This window comes from Squalius cephalus (genome assembly GCF_949319135.1).
Source record: "Squalius cephalus genome assembly, chromosome: 15".
Lineage (NCBI taxonomy): Eukaryota > Metazoa > Chordata > Actinopteri > Cypriniformes > Leuciscidae > Squalius > Squalius cephalus.
The window spans coordinates 17144211-17158807 of record NC_137136.1 but is presented as its reverse complement, the minus strand read 5'-3'; the positions used below and the strand labels follow the sequence as shown (position 1 = coordinate 17158807).

The 14597-nt window shown below is 38.8% G+C and overlaps 2 protein-coding genes across 5 annotated transcripts in view; both read right to left on the bottom strand.

Moving 5' to 3' along the window:
• rps19 (ribosomal protein S19) overlaps nucleotides 1-14597 on the bottom strand; it is a 236409-nt gene that overhangs the window by 46290 nt on the left and 175522 nt on the right. The window lies entirely within an intron of this gene.
• The window catches only part of cadm4 (cell adhesion molecule 4), a 142236-nt gene that overhangs the window by 31723 nt on the left and 95916 nt on the right, over nucleotides 1-14597 (bottom strand). For 2 of the 4 annotated variants that reach the window (XM_079893619.1, XM_079893621.1), the window contains exon 2: nucleotides 1124-1270. In XM_079893619.1, the coding sequence (XP_079749745.1) occupies nucleotides 1124-1270 (147 nt within the window). Of the gene's footprint in view, nucleotides 1-1123; nucleotides 1271-11459; nucleotides 12829-14597 lie in introns of those variants that run through there. The other 2 variants (XM_079893620.1, XM_079893618.1) reach the window with 2 other exon arrangements.

Genomic DNA, 14597 nt, shown 5'->3' with positions numbered 1-14597 from the left:
TATAAATATATTCCAAAGATGATAAAAGCTAACTAGCATGAAAAGAGACTGCTCCACTGCTAGCACGAACTCCAAGGTTGTGTTTAACATATTTACCACTTACCAGCACTAAAAGAGAACCATTAATTGAAAAGGAATGTGTCTGATGAAGTCAGTGTCAGAGAAGGAGTGCTCAATAAGTTCATTTTGGTACATGATAAAAAAACTTGAATAAAATCAATGACAAACTTTACATGAGGTTTAACAGACCAGCAATGTGGATGTGTATTTTAAATATAATACATACAAATATATAATACATATAAATCAAAGATCCCATATTGATAACTATATGATTAACTAATCATCTGTTTTGCATGATATAATGCAATCAAGTTTATTCATGTTATTATTGAAAACCATTTCTGCCTCAAAGTTTGAAAAAAGCAATTATGATATTGTTCATAAAAAGGGGAAAAAAATGCATATGAGAAATTACAATTACAATTTCTAGGTGAAAAAAATCTAATTGTGAGATTTGCATTTGCAATTTGAGAAAGCATTACTGTATATAATGCAATAGTAAAAGTTATTTTTATGCAATAAAACTTTGATATAAAATAATGTCCCACTGTGAGTCCCACTATAAGATATTAAGTCACAATTTCTAGAAAAAAGGTTAAAATTGTGAGATATAAAGTCGCAATTATGAGGAAAAATTCACAGTCACATTGTAAAATATAATCACATATTTGTTTCCTTGTTATATAAAAACATTTAAATCAAAGTTAAAACAGTCAAAGTTTGAGAAGTAGTGACAATTACGAGAATACATTTGCAATCATGAAATATAAAGCCACATTGTGAGAAATGAAGTCACAATTGTGAGAATAAAGTCAAATTTTAGACTTTTAAAATTTAAAATTTGTTTCTTTGTTGTTTATTCTCTCAAAATAAACAATATCCCACTAATTGGTCCTGAGTATCTCAGCATAATCTTCTAGCTAACATAAAGTAATGGGAGCAGGCATATTCAAATAATTATGCCAAAACACTTTTGTTCGAACACTTTAAGAGATGTTATTTTCATGGGGATTTAAAAAGATCTGCTAGCGATGGCCGATGAAGTTTTAGCTGCGCTCACCTCGTGTTCCATTGAAGAAGAGCGTTTGTCTGCGTGGGTTCTGGATGACCACGATCGAGCCGTCGTAGTTCTGAAGACGGCAAGAGATATGTGCCGTCCCCCCCTCCAGCACGGTCACGTTCTCAGCCTGCACGGCCTGACCCCGCGCTGAAAGACAGAGAGGTAACAGACTTAATGCAGAACTCTCATTTGGTGAAATTAATCATTTATAAAAGGTATTTCTGATGGACAGAAGGAGACAAGATGGCACATGGAGCAATTTTGAAGAAAGAAATACCTCAGTGACCAATTAACAACTCTCTCACGTAACTACCTTTGTGCTTAGAAGTGTGAACTATGCAGAAGAGGAGAGACAGACGAGTGAAAAAAGAAAATAATGAGAGACTGACAGATAGTCAGAGACAGCGAGAGGGAGAAAAAGAAAGAAAGGGGTCCTAATTAAGTGCTGGTAAGACCAATAGCATCGTTATCTTTATCCATTACTGCGAGCTGACACACTTCTCTCTTCCATCTGCTCGATCTAACATCCAGCTTGTGAAAGCGTCGGTAATGACGGCTCTTTTCAGAGAATGAACTCGGTTCAGTCAGACGCAAGCAACACAGAACAACTAATGGCACTTTCGCTGCTAAAACGAACACATCTTAGTTGAAGGTAATGTCTGGTGCATGTTCTGGGTGGCGCTCGTGTATTGTTGATGTTTATTTTAGCAGTATGGAGTAGGGTAGGTTGAACATGAGGTCATCACCGCTGGGCTGTGTGAGCATGTTGCTGGAACCCACCACAGCACATCATTAGCAGTGTTCTTCATAGAGAGCCTGTCTCTGGTGATCTGTAATGATTCGCAACCCTGACACCACGTTCATCCCCAGAACAGACTCCATATGATGACATCGGCTGATTCGCTGAGACCTGTCTCCTCCATCTCTCCACTCACCTAGCTAGGACAGGATGTCTGACATGCTCAGACTGACATGTTACAGACTTGCCGTATGACAAGAAGTCTGTATATAACTTGAGCTTAGAACCAACAGTTACTCGAGTATTGTGCAGATGAGTCATTTCACACCATAAAAAAATAATTATAATGTGGAGAAGGTGAAGGGCGTTTCATTAACTATAGACGCTTCTGTTCCAGGGATTGATTTTTATTCAAACTAACATTTTTCTATATTTATTTATATAAATGTCACATTAAAACTGCCTTGGATACTTTTTTCCAATGAATTTCTCATTTGTTTTTCCATTTATTTTATCAAGCTACTTTTCTAAAGACGTGAAGAAGGAGGTTGAGGTATAGGACTGTGAAGCTTTGGGGGTGTTGATGGACTCAATCTCCTCCATCTATGTTTTGATCATCATTCTGAATCCGATCCAGACGTGGTCTTTGACAAAAACGTGTTTTTCTCTTACCCACATTCAAGTGTTAATTTAAAAAAAGAATGCAACTCTCTTTCAACTGTCCCTTAAGATAATTTCCACCATAACCAACAATTTTACCACTAGAAATGTTAGTGTACTTATGTTTTATCTCAAGCTTGTCACTATTCTCAGTGTGAACAATACATTTATTATGCATAGGCCCAATTTACAATCAAGCTGCAATTTTGCCAAATTATGTAAAAGTGTGAAAATATTAGTTCATGACTTTCAAAAAAGTGTTATTCTGTAATGTTGTACCATTGGTAAAAACTAACTATAGTGACGATTTTTTTCCCCCTCAAGGTCAAAAGTGCTCAAAGCTCTCCCACACAATAATGTTAAGATTGCTTTCAAACATTTCATCAGGACCTCGTGGTTATAGAGGACGTCTCAGAGAGAAGCAATTAGGATTAGGATATGTGGCGTGCTCGATGAGAGCGAAAAGAGACAAAAGACAAAGTTCAGAAGGGAAATAAAGGAGAAAGGTGTGAGACGGCATCCTCCGTCACCCGTTGCCCTGCTCATCTGGCTTCATTTAAATTTAATTCTGCCGGGCTCTATCCATCTCAGAGTACCCTTGTCTTGAATTCAGCGTGGAGGGAGAGCGGGTTAATAAAACATTGACAGGTGAGGTATTGAGGCGAAATCAAGAGGCAAGAACAGAGAAGAAAATGAGAGACAGTGACTGAGGACGTCCTGAAATTTTGCACAATTGCCATTGTAATTGTAGCCATTATTATTTCTGTCTTCTGCATCAATATTGTGATTCATATCACGACAATCGGCACTGCCATTGCTATCCCAATTATTATTCTAATGACTGTTATTACTCAGCATTCGGGCGTCCGCAGACTTGGCCGCCATTGTTTTAATGGCTCCTAATTGTTCCAACAGCACTATACATCAAGAGAAGGTCTCTGAATGCATAGGAGGCAATTAAAAACCTAATTCAAACCTAACAGAACTCAAACAAGTGTGGCCAAATTCCCAACAAAAGTATCTAAATGTGTTTGATTGAGAAGTCAAACAAAACACGGCTAATTGAGCAGCCGTTAAATGCACTCTGACGCACGCCAGCTGTCTCCTCTTCATGTAAATGACCGAAATGAAGGGACGCAAACGGAGAAACAAATGGCACGGAGGGAGGGCAGCGTGCCGTGAGGCCAATACGGCATTCGAGAAACTCGCCAACTCGCTGATGGAGGTGGAAAGACATCAAGCGAGATGGAGAGGGAGGCACAGGGCAGGAGAAAGACAGCTGCGGATTTTGGACACATTCGCAGCTGCCAGGAACATTGCGGAGGGGCGGTCGAGTCCATTACACAAGCTTGAGCATTACAACTTGCGTGGGAGTTGTTTACGGTCTTATCTGCATTGTGGGCACGCAAGTTTATGAGCCAGGCGAAAAACAACAAGAAACTACAGATGGATTCATCTTGACCCCATTAGAATCAAACCATAATAAAATACACAACATGCTCACAATTGGATTAAGTGTGAAAGTGAAGTGATCAATTGCAGGCAGGCGTACTGATGCTGTGAGAAGCAAACAAATAAAGGAGGTTGGGGGTGGAGTGGGGTTGTGGGATGTGGAGGAGAACTTCATGATTTGGCCAGATGAGGGCGACGTATCAATGCACACAAACTGCAGAAATTGTTGTCCTCAAGGAAAAAGGTAGGATGAGCAAATAAATAATTTATTAAATAAATGAGTTGCAATATTAATAATATATAATATAAATCTGAAATATAAATATTATAAACTCCACCTTTACATGACTTTTTTAGTATTGATTATTATTAAAAAATTTAAGATTTATTAAAAAAATTCTGAAAAGTTTTAGGTTAAAGTCCCCCTGTAGTCAACAATTTTATCCATTAAAACTCATCTTTGATCACCAAAATGACATATTTAAACGTTTTTTCCTAAAAAATATTCATGCTATTCAATAGCTTGAATGTACACCATTGCCTCATTTAGTATACACAGTTCTATGAATATGCAAATTAGCCACACCTCCACTCACTCACACCAGCTCAGAGATCCACTTGTTGATGATCACACGTTGACGTGATAGGTTACAAGTTAGTTTTTTTGACGTCAGAAACACCAGCGACTTTAAACCGTCTTTGGTTCACTGCAGTTTAAAGGAGAAAATACTCATCAATGGTGTTGACTTACGAATTTGCACATGATTTGTCTTAAAACATATTAAAAACACCACATAGACATAATTTAAACAACAATAAAAGCTTGATTTTCACCACAGGGGGACTTTAAATATGTTATTTTATCTATTTGTTAACTGAGAATATGGGAACACATTAATTCATTAAATTTGTACCATTATTTGAAATTAGGTTACAATCCTTGGGGGTTCAATAAGTTTACAATAATTAGGGGGTAATTTTACCCAAACCTGTATGACTTGCTTTCTTCTGGAGAACACAAAAGAAGATATTCTGAAGTCTGAAATATTTTGTCTCTTCAATGAAAGTCAGTTGGGTCAAAAACAGCAATTCTTCAAAATATCATTTTTGTGTTTTTGTGTAGTCATACAGGTTAGTTGAAGTTGAGTAAAATGATCTCATTTTATGTAAAATCATTTTTGGATGAATTGTCCCTTTAAGGCAGGCCATCTTTCCCCATCTTCTCCTACTAAGAAAGCAGCAGTAAATTATGGAGGTGAGTTGAATTTAGTGACTTGGTAGAAGGCCAGATACAGAGCTGGCGTATAAGCTACTACCCTGCTCGAGATTAACTAGCTAGCTGAATTACAGCATACAGTGGAGCCACCAGCCTCACACACACACAGTAGTCATACATAACACATTTATTACTGAATTAGCAGACAACCAGGCAGAGGATGAGGACGTCCTGAGAGATCCACGTCAAAGTTGAACAATACTAGCACTGTCGAGATGTTAAGACGTCCTTTGATTCTGTCCTTTAATCCAATTACGCTTCAGTCTTTCAGTCTCGCTCTGGGAGCACCTGATATCTTCGTAACTCATGAGTCACTCATCACTGCGTTTTATTTTTTCAGGCATAATTCTGTACAACATGAAGCCAGAACCCAGAAGTCACCCAAACTGTGACTGTGATGCTTCAGGTAATCTGTAAGCAAGCAGCTTTGGTGGAAAAGCTGACGGACTGAGATTCTATGCTTCTATCTTTATACAGTAAATCTCTTTCTTTCACTTCGTGGTCTAAAATTAAAACTATCTCTCGGAAGAATCTCTCTCTCTGCCAATCATATGCGGTTAAAAAAACGTTTGCACCATAAATAATATATAATCCCTTGCAAATCCTCTCTCTTCTTTTTTTATCTCAATCTGTCACTCGCTTATTCCTGGTCTTCCCCATGCAGTTCCGTTTCCCTCAGCACCTTGTCTCTTCTCCAATCCGGCATATTTCTATCCCCTGCCCTTCTTTTCTCTGTTCTTTTCTTTTCGTCGCTTTCTGCTCCTCTCTAAAACTCATAATTCCCTCTCATACCGCCTGCTTTTCCTCACTAATCTCATTCCCTTTCGCTTTCACACCTACACAGGCTCCCCCACCTTCTCTTTAACATCAAACCCGTCTCTTTCCTTCATTTTCCCCTCGCTTTTCTTGTCTTCAGCCCCATAACCCTCACACTATGCTCCCTTTTCCTCTGTAACTTGCTTCATCCGTCACTTGTTTCCTCTGGGGTTTTTTTTCGTTACCTTCCCTAACTTTTCCTCTGCGTCTCTCCCCTACTTTACATTTCCTTAACTTTCCTCCTCTTTATCTTCCCACCATGAATTCCTCATCATCTCTTTCGTGTTTCTCTCACTCTCTCTGTGCTATCTCTCCAGCAAGAGGCCTGTTTATTTCCATCTCTCCCCTTCAGAAATGTGATTTGTTCTGCAGCTCAGGCTCGCAGTATAATCATCCAGCTTTGTCCAGGCGGGCGAGAGAGAGAAGGAGCGGGGGAAAAAAGGGAAGGCGGGAGTGAAAAGGACACGCAAAAAGCGAACAGAGGAGAAAATGGACTGAACATCCATCTCTTGTCTCTTTGTTCCACTCGTCTAATTACATCCATGTTCTTGCTTTTCTATATTCTCTCTCTTGTCTGTATCCTTATTCTAAAGCGGAACTGTACAAAATGAGCAGTTCGTTGAACTTAAAAAATAATGAAGGACATGCAAATGGCTTTCTTGAATGCATTTACTAAAATATTATACCTAATTATTTTAAGTAAACGTCTTGACTGAACTGGAAATGTCAAACTGCTGTGACTAAAAATCTGCCATCATTGTAATAATTGGCTAATTAGATCGAAAGTTCACACAGTAATTTTCCCTCATTAAATAGTTTTACACAAAGAACTACACAGACAGAGAAAAATACTTCAGACATTTTAGTTGTCGTTTTATTTATATGGAGTAGGTTTACCTGAGGGCCGCCATTTTGAGATCACATGACCAGCTGAATAATACTCAATTTAGTCCTGCAACCTCTGTTACTGGACACTTTTACTTGTGAAATCTAATCCGCTTCATCCACACCACTAGGTGTCAAAATAAGCCCAAAATGACAACATTAGTAAAAAGTTACTGGCCGTTTCTCAGTATGTGTTCTTGTCAGTACTTGTGTTCTGTGGACATGTGAAACATCATCAGTCACTGGCCAAGAACTGTTCCAATGCAAAGTTCACATCTAGCTAAGAACAGTTCAAATCCCCAGATGTGGTCTTGATCCGCCCCTTTTATCGAGGATGCATCGAGAGGTGACTTGTGCGGACTTGAGATAGCGCCTATTAGACAATTTGATCTGACGTTTTCGGAGTTGTGAGATCCAGGCGATCACCGGGTGCTCAGTGCTCATGTACCCCGCCTGGAACAACCTTCCCTCGGCTAGTCCTTCTGACCGTTGGCTCTGATGTCTATAGTCTATTGGTAAAACATGAGATATAATTTGTTCATGTGTATATCTAACAGAGATCTTTGGTCTCATTAATCTTTGTTCCCTGGCAAATCGTTTTGGCCGAGGGCAAAGTGAAGTTTCATAACTTTATATGTTCAGGCTATTTAACTTTAACGTTGTAGCCTAATAGAGAGCTGACTTATGTGTTTGATTGAATCGTTTGCTTTATTTCTTATTGCACAGCCTCTTATACCTTTTAGGCTACTTGTTCTTTTATAATGGCTATTATTGATCATTAAAACTGACATTTAACAAAAAGAGACCGGGTTGTGTAATTTTATTCTATTATACATGTACATACAGTGAAGAGAATCAGAGTAAATATGCACATTTTACTATTAACTATATTGTACAATTGTTTCCTTCATTTTCTTTAATCTGTTCAATATGAAGTGCTTCATCATGTCTTCTATGAGAAATGCACGTCACAAAGAGTAAAGAGCTAACCAACTGATCAACAGAACTGTTTTTTTTTTTTTTGGTCCATACAATACAAGTCAATGGGGTCTAATGTTGCTTGGACCCCAACATTCTTCAAAATGTCTTCTACTGTTGCACAGCAAGTCATAATGGTTTGAAACAACATGAGGGTGAGTAATAATGACATCATTTTCATTTTTGGGAAAACAAGAAAATCTTTGGTTATTTTAATTAATTATTAACTTTTAAAGTGTCCTCAAGCTCCAGACATTTTCTTCCATTCAAAATTTCATTGTCTGTATATGATGTTTATTCTTTCATTCCCTGTTCCATCAGTGATATCTCGCTCATGTCCACCCTTATCTCTTCCTCGAGCCGTAACCGCTGCACTCTCTTTCTTTTGACCTTCATGTTTTACACTCCTCTGTTCCATCACCATATTTCAGACATATCACTCTTTCCTCACTCCATTTCATCCCTCTCTTTCTCCCTCAAACCATCCATTTATTCTGTCCCAGATATCCTCGGTTTCTTTATGTGCGTGTGGACATTTCTGCGTTTTCAGAGCAGTGTGGAGACCCCCGCGTGTTCCTGACATTCTGTTTCGAGGCGCTGCAGAGACATTTACAGTCGGGCATAACAATGGGGGTTTACGGGAAATTTACAGGGCAATTACACCAGGCTAGCCTGGGAGAGTTAGCCTACAGTCAGCGCAGAAATCCAGACCTTCACAATTCCTCACATACACACACTCATCCTGTCATGCTGGCTCACATCCCCAGCAGCATCTCACATTCAACTGCAAAAGAAAAAAAAATGCTTTATTGGCGAGAATTACATAACAGCATATTCTGCCAAGGCTAAAGACCCATTCTCTCTCTCTCTCTCTCTCTCTCTCTCTCTCTCTCTCTCTCTCTCTCTCTCTCTCACACACACAGTTGCAAAGAATGGCTTTTTGTTGCTGAGATTATGAATATACAGCAGGATTAAAATGCCTGAGACCACTGAAATTGCTTCTATTTAGCATTTTTCTAATTTAATACTTTTTTCTCCACTACAAATTATATTAACAGCATAACGGTTTGAGTGAAATGTTGAACTGAAAAATTAATTTAATGACTTTCAGAATGACTTAGTATTGTTATGACCCACTTTTGCTTCAATGACAGCATGAACTCGGGCTGCATGAACTCCACAAGTTTGTGTTAAACCTAATGATCATGTACTTCCAGCAAGCAGTGCTAAAATATGTTTTCCTTGATTAATTTTACATCTTTATTTCATGTTTGAATTAGACTTTCAGCATGGACTGTAGACTTTTGCTCCTGCTGACAATGAGGCCCAGCGCCCCAGATGTGATGTTATTAAAAGGCAGAGGAAAACACAGAAGGAAGTCTGAAGTATAGACAGACTGTCATCTCAACCTGAGGTAGTGAGTCACCGAGAAATGGAACAACAATGACCTTGCTGAGCAAATACTCAGGGAAAAACAGCAATTACACCATAAAATGGCCAATCTCAGCTTTCCTTGAGGTTTCTCTTGAATGCGTGTTCTCTTTAACTGCAAAAGTCCCAGAGTGAATTTGAGGTTATCCTCCATAAATCCAGTGTCATATCTCCTTCTTTCATTCTTGCCTTTCTGTGTCCCTACAGAGCCTGTATTCTTGGTCGTTTCATCCTGTTCTCCCCCCTTGTTACACTGCAGTTTCCTTCCTCCCCAGTGTTCTGCTCATTTTAATGGTTCTATTAACAATTCCCTCTAAATTCAGGCTCTTGTTTTACCACTCTCCTCTCTTCGTATCTTTCTACAAGACCGTCTGTTCTCTGCTCGAGTTTTCCACATGCCACTACTCTTCTTTACTTCATGTTCCGCCTTCCTCTCTGCCGACCTTCATCTAATTTGTTACACAAGTTATATTTATATAAGTGAGGGCTTGCACGAATAATAATTTTACTAGTCGATCAAGTAGTCAAATGTTTGCCTTACATAAAGAGGTAGCATTAAAGTATTTTTTTCTAATTTCCACATTTCTTAAAATGATATCCAACATTTTCCAGATAAAATGCAAGAAAACAATTTAATCCATATAGTGCATCAATTTTCCTATTACTAAATGGGACATTTAAATAAATAACAAATAAATAAATAGGAAATTATTTTTCCAATTATTAAACTGTGACTGAACACATGAGAACTCACTCCTTCATGGTGAATAAATTGTCATCCAAATGCATGTGTTTTATCACTGAGGAGCCATGGAAAATTTATTTGAACAGATGTCCCCATCAGAAACATCTACTGTCCAAATAGGGCTTTAGTCTAAATCTGGTCAATTCAAGAACATCTGACTTTCTGTATAAAGGAGTTCACATGCCAACGAAATTGAAAATTGTGACATCAAAAAGATGATAATTACCATAAGAATATAATGATTAATGTTATGGAAGATTAACAATAAATGGCCAATTTTAAAACTATATACTATTTTGTCTAAAATAAATAAATAAATAAATTGTTATAAATGCAAGCAAATTTGACTTCATAACAATATTGAGATTGGATAAAGATTACATGTAATAGTGTTATTAAATTATTGGTGTTTTAGTGAGCATTAGATGATGCTAAGGATAATCTAAATGTAAAAACAGGACAAATTAACATGTTTACAATTAAACTTTCAAAAACATTATTTGGTTAATTGATAATTAAGAAGCAAAGTGTTTGACTAAAACTTTGCAGCAGTTTAAATTCAAATCAAGTACAGCAAATTCTATCATCATCTACCCACCCTCACGTCGCTCCAAACTCATATGCCTTTTTTTCTGCTGGAACAAAAACTTTCATTATCGAAAAGTTTTTGTCATTATCGAAATGTCAAATCTTTCCCATACAATGTAAATGCAAGTTGATCACTAGCTGTCAAGTCCTGCTGCAATTTTGCACGCTTTATTTCAAGAGCTTGTAAGGTCGGGATTTGAAATGCTATGCATGCTAAACAATCTATTGTATCTAGCATTTACATATTCAACTGGTAATTTGTAAAAAAAAAAAAAAAAACTTGTTTAATGTATTTTCTCGCCTGGGGCATCAAGTGAGTCAAGACTTCCACTAGTGCCCATTTAAAAAAGAGAAGGGAAAAGATGCATGACACCACTATTTTCTATCTTTTTGCCTTTGGTCCACACTCCTCTCTGATCCTTCAATCATAAATCTGCCAGCTGTCTCTTCCTCCATTCTCTTCTCCCCATATCCTCTTTTCTCTTCACATGCACATCTCTTCCCTCCCTCTCATAAATTATCTTCCTCTAAGGCGTAGTGAGAGAGAAGGACAGAGAGAAGTGTCTGAGGAGATGGGGACTGTCGAAAATAAAGAGAGAGGGAGAGGCCGACACAGAGATGAGAAAGATGAAGAGAAATGAAAGTATAGCTTCGAGTTTCATAAGGTTACAGACAGAAGGAGAAAGATTCATTTCAAGGTGTGCTGAGAAATTACAGAGAGAAACGAGACCGATGGAGAAGTAAAGCAAGAAATGTGACGACTCACGGCAGAGGGAGAGCAGGACGAGTGACCGCAGCAGGAGGGATGGAGCGGAGGAGAGGAGGAGAGATCGCTGGCCTGGTGTCATTGTGTATTGAGACTCGGTAGCTGATCAATGAGTCCTCTGTGGCTGATGACTGCACAATTCAGCACACGCTACACAGCAGACAGCTGAAACCGCAGCGAAATTACTACACTAAACACCAGTGCTCCTTAAGTGCAGTGTTAACGGAATCACTTCAGCGGCTGCGTTTTAATCCTCAAGCAACTAATATCGCATCCGCTAATAACCAACCGAAGGCGGCTAATTAAAACAATCTGATCTCCACGTTCAAGAATAAAAAGAAACTCGTATCGTGTGGCAATTTCCACACTTAACTTTACCGTCAAGCCACTTATTAGCACTCAAGCTTAAATGTTACAAAACACTTATTGAGAATTCATTTTTAGATATCATACTTGTTATGCAGAAGGCTGTTGTGTTTATATCTGAAACGGTATCCGGCTAACCACATCACAGATTTGAATCCCACAAAAGCTTTTGCTAATCTTGTTTTTCTCCTCACACCTAAGTTTGTTTTTCTCATTCGTGATGAGGCAGAGCCTGCTGAAATTCACCTCGTCATTTTACGCACCTCGTGCCAGAAAGACACTGTGATACGGCAAACACAGTCTGGTTCGTTGAAACAATCATAAATCAATGCGCTATCTAGTCTGCCAACTGTTTTCACCAGATTCTCACGGAGTATTTAAACTGCAAGAAATGAAACAACCACATTTACGCAACTTAAGAAAGGGCTATGCTCAGCAACGGTTGTAGGCGCCAAACGATGTGTTGTGTGTTCTATAAGCAACTCTATAACCAATCCAACATGGAATTGAAGTTGAGACCGAAATATTAAAAGGTTCTGCTCTATAACACTGAAAAGCAGAAGTTCAGAAGTCCAGCTTGATCCTTAACAAAGAGCTACGCGTTATCACACCATGTGCCTCTGCACAGGTGTCTTAAAGCCAAGAACAGCAGTTCATACTAGTGTTCCAAGAACACCGTGATACTGAGCACAGCCAGGATCCTCACTAACACACACACAGTGATTGGCAAGGCTGATATTCTCTGTGTGGGAGCACAACTCCAGATCTGAGCCTCAGGTAACTGCCTGATTCCATTCGATTTTCCCCAAAAGTCGTCACGCAACTTTCCTACTTCCTACGGGTCAAAGTTAATCCATCTCTCCTCTCCTTTCTTGATCTGTCCTTTTGTGGATGGTCCTTTAATTCCTTCAAACTTAGTTTCTTTGCTTTCACATCTTCTACTTGTAGTCCAAAACTCATTGAGTTATCTGCTTGATGTTTGTATAACCTCTCTTGAAACTGCAAAGACAAAATTTGGGAGGACCCTTTTATACTTGAGTGTGTGCGTACTGGCAGATGCATATCCCACATATCGTTATTTTGGTAAAGGGCAGGGGAGGGTATGAGTCCACAATAGAACTCATTCAGAAAGCAAAACAGTCAGGCAGTCAGTCAGTGAGCTTCACTGTCTTTCAGTCTTTCTTCTACAGTTTGTTTTTTCTTGCTAAGCTCTCTGGGTCATCAGCTTCTTTCTGATCAGTCTTTATCTGTCTGGCACACAGAGAGTGTTCACCAGGTCACGAGGGGCCATTCTAAATGAATGAGGCTTATTTTGTAATGTGCTGTACATTCTGTATTATACTACGCAATGTGCGCATAAATGCGTGAGTCTGTGTGTATTCATGTATGAACAGTATCCAGTGTGTGCACAGGGGACTGTGGGAGAGGAAAGTAAGATTGTGTGAATAATGTGTACAGACTAGTCAATTAGTAGATTCATTCAAAGAAATTCAACTCAGGTTCTGCATTCTTAGTTATTCCACCTTGGTCCACAAAATAAAAAAAATATATCCATCCAGCTATCAGCCTATCTATCAATCAATCCGCCTATCCATCCATCCACCCACCATCCAACTATCCACCTATCCTCCCACACATCCATTCATCTACTTACCTACCAACCTACCCATGCCTCCGTTCATCAACCTAAACTAAACTAAACCACACGCGATTTGGCAAAGGCTGTGATTATTTTATGCAGAGCTTGTCAGTGCAGCACGGCTCTGTGAACAGAAGTAAATGCTGCTCCATCTGAAGGCCAGAGGGCGCTCTCGTGCAGAAACTCCAAATATGCCCCGCAGCAGTACTATAAAGGCCCCAATATACTTCAAGCGAAATCGATGTGACGTCATTTCGAACAAAATCAGGCCAAAACGAAGTTCGTTTTGGGAGTTCGCAACAGCTTGTCAAAGCGAACTTTCCGGAAAAGTTTGCATCGGCTGGTAAACACCTTTTTACTACCATTGGTCCGTGGTGATTACATAATAGGTAGGTGAGATGTTCGATAACAGTATATCACTGTTATTTCGAACTTCGTTTTATACAAAAACGAAGAATGAAGAAGAACTTCGCCGTGAGTATATCCGGGCCTTAATGCACGTCATTCCAGTTTATTCGCTGTTCCTAAATAAACAGAAGATTGAAACGCTTTAATTGATTAAACATGATTAATAAACACACGACTACGACAATATTTGGTTTATCCGAGTTTTTTAAGCCATCTCTAGTAATTTTCATGATAATAAAGTATATTTATACTTCAATGCTAATTGACATAGCCTTTCCTACTGTACAGAATACTATGAAATAATATGACGTGTGCCTTATTTCTGTGTAAGAAGCCACATCATCTCACAGAAAGATGCTCAACTGCCGTTATAAAGTGAGTTTGGAGTAAAAACTTTATTAAATGTTGTCTTTCGTTGGGCAAGAGCACCATCCATCAACCTTCCCACCTACTGACCAATCGATCATCAATCCATCCACCCTCCGATCCACCATCCACCTACATATCCACCTACCTATCTACCTATCCATCCATCCATCCATCCATCCATCCATCCATCTCCCTAAACAGTTTGAAATCTAAAGGCATTTTTAACTTGATATAAAACATGTTTTCGCTGCACACCCCTGGAAAACGCTAACTAGTTTACTACTTTTCTGGATGACTACTACATCTCTGCACAGTCAAGTCCATCTGTATAAAAAAGTCACTTTTGCTGAAGCAAA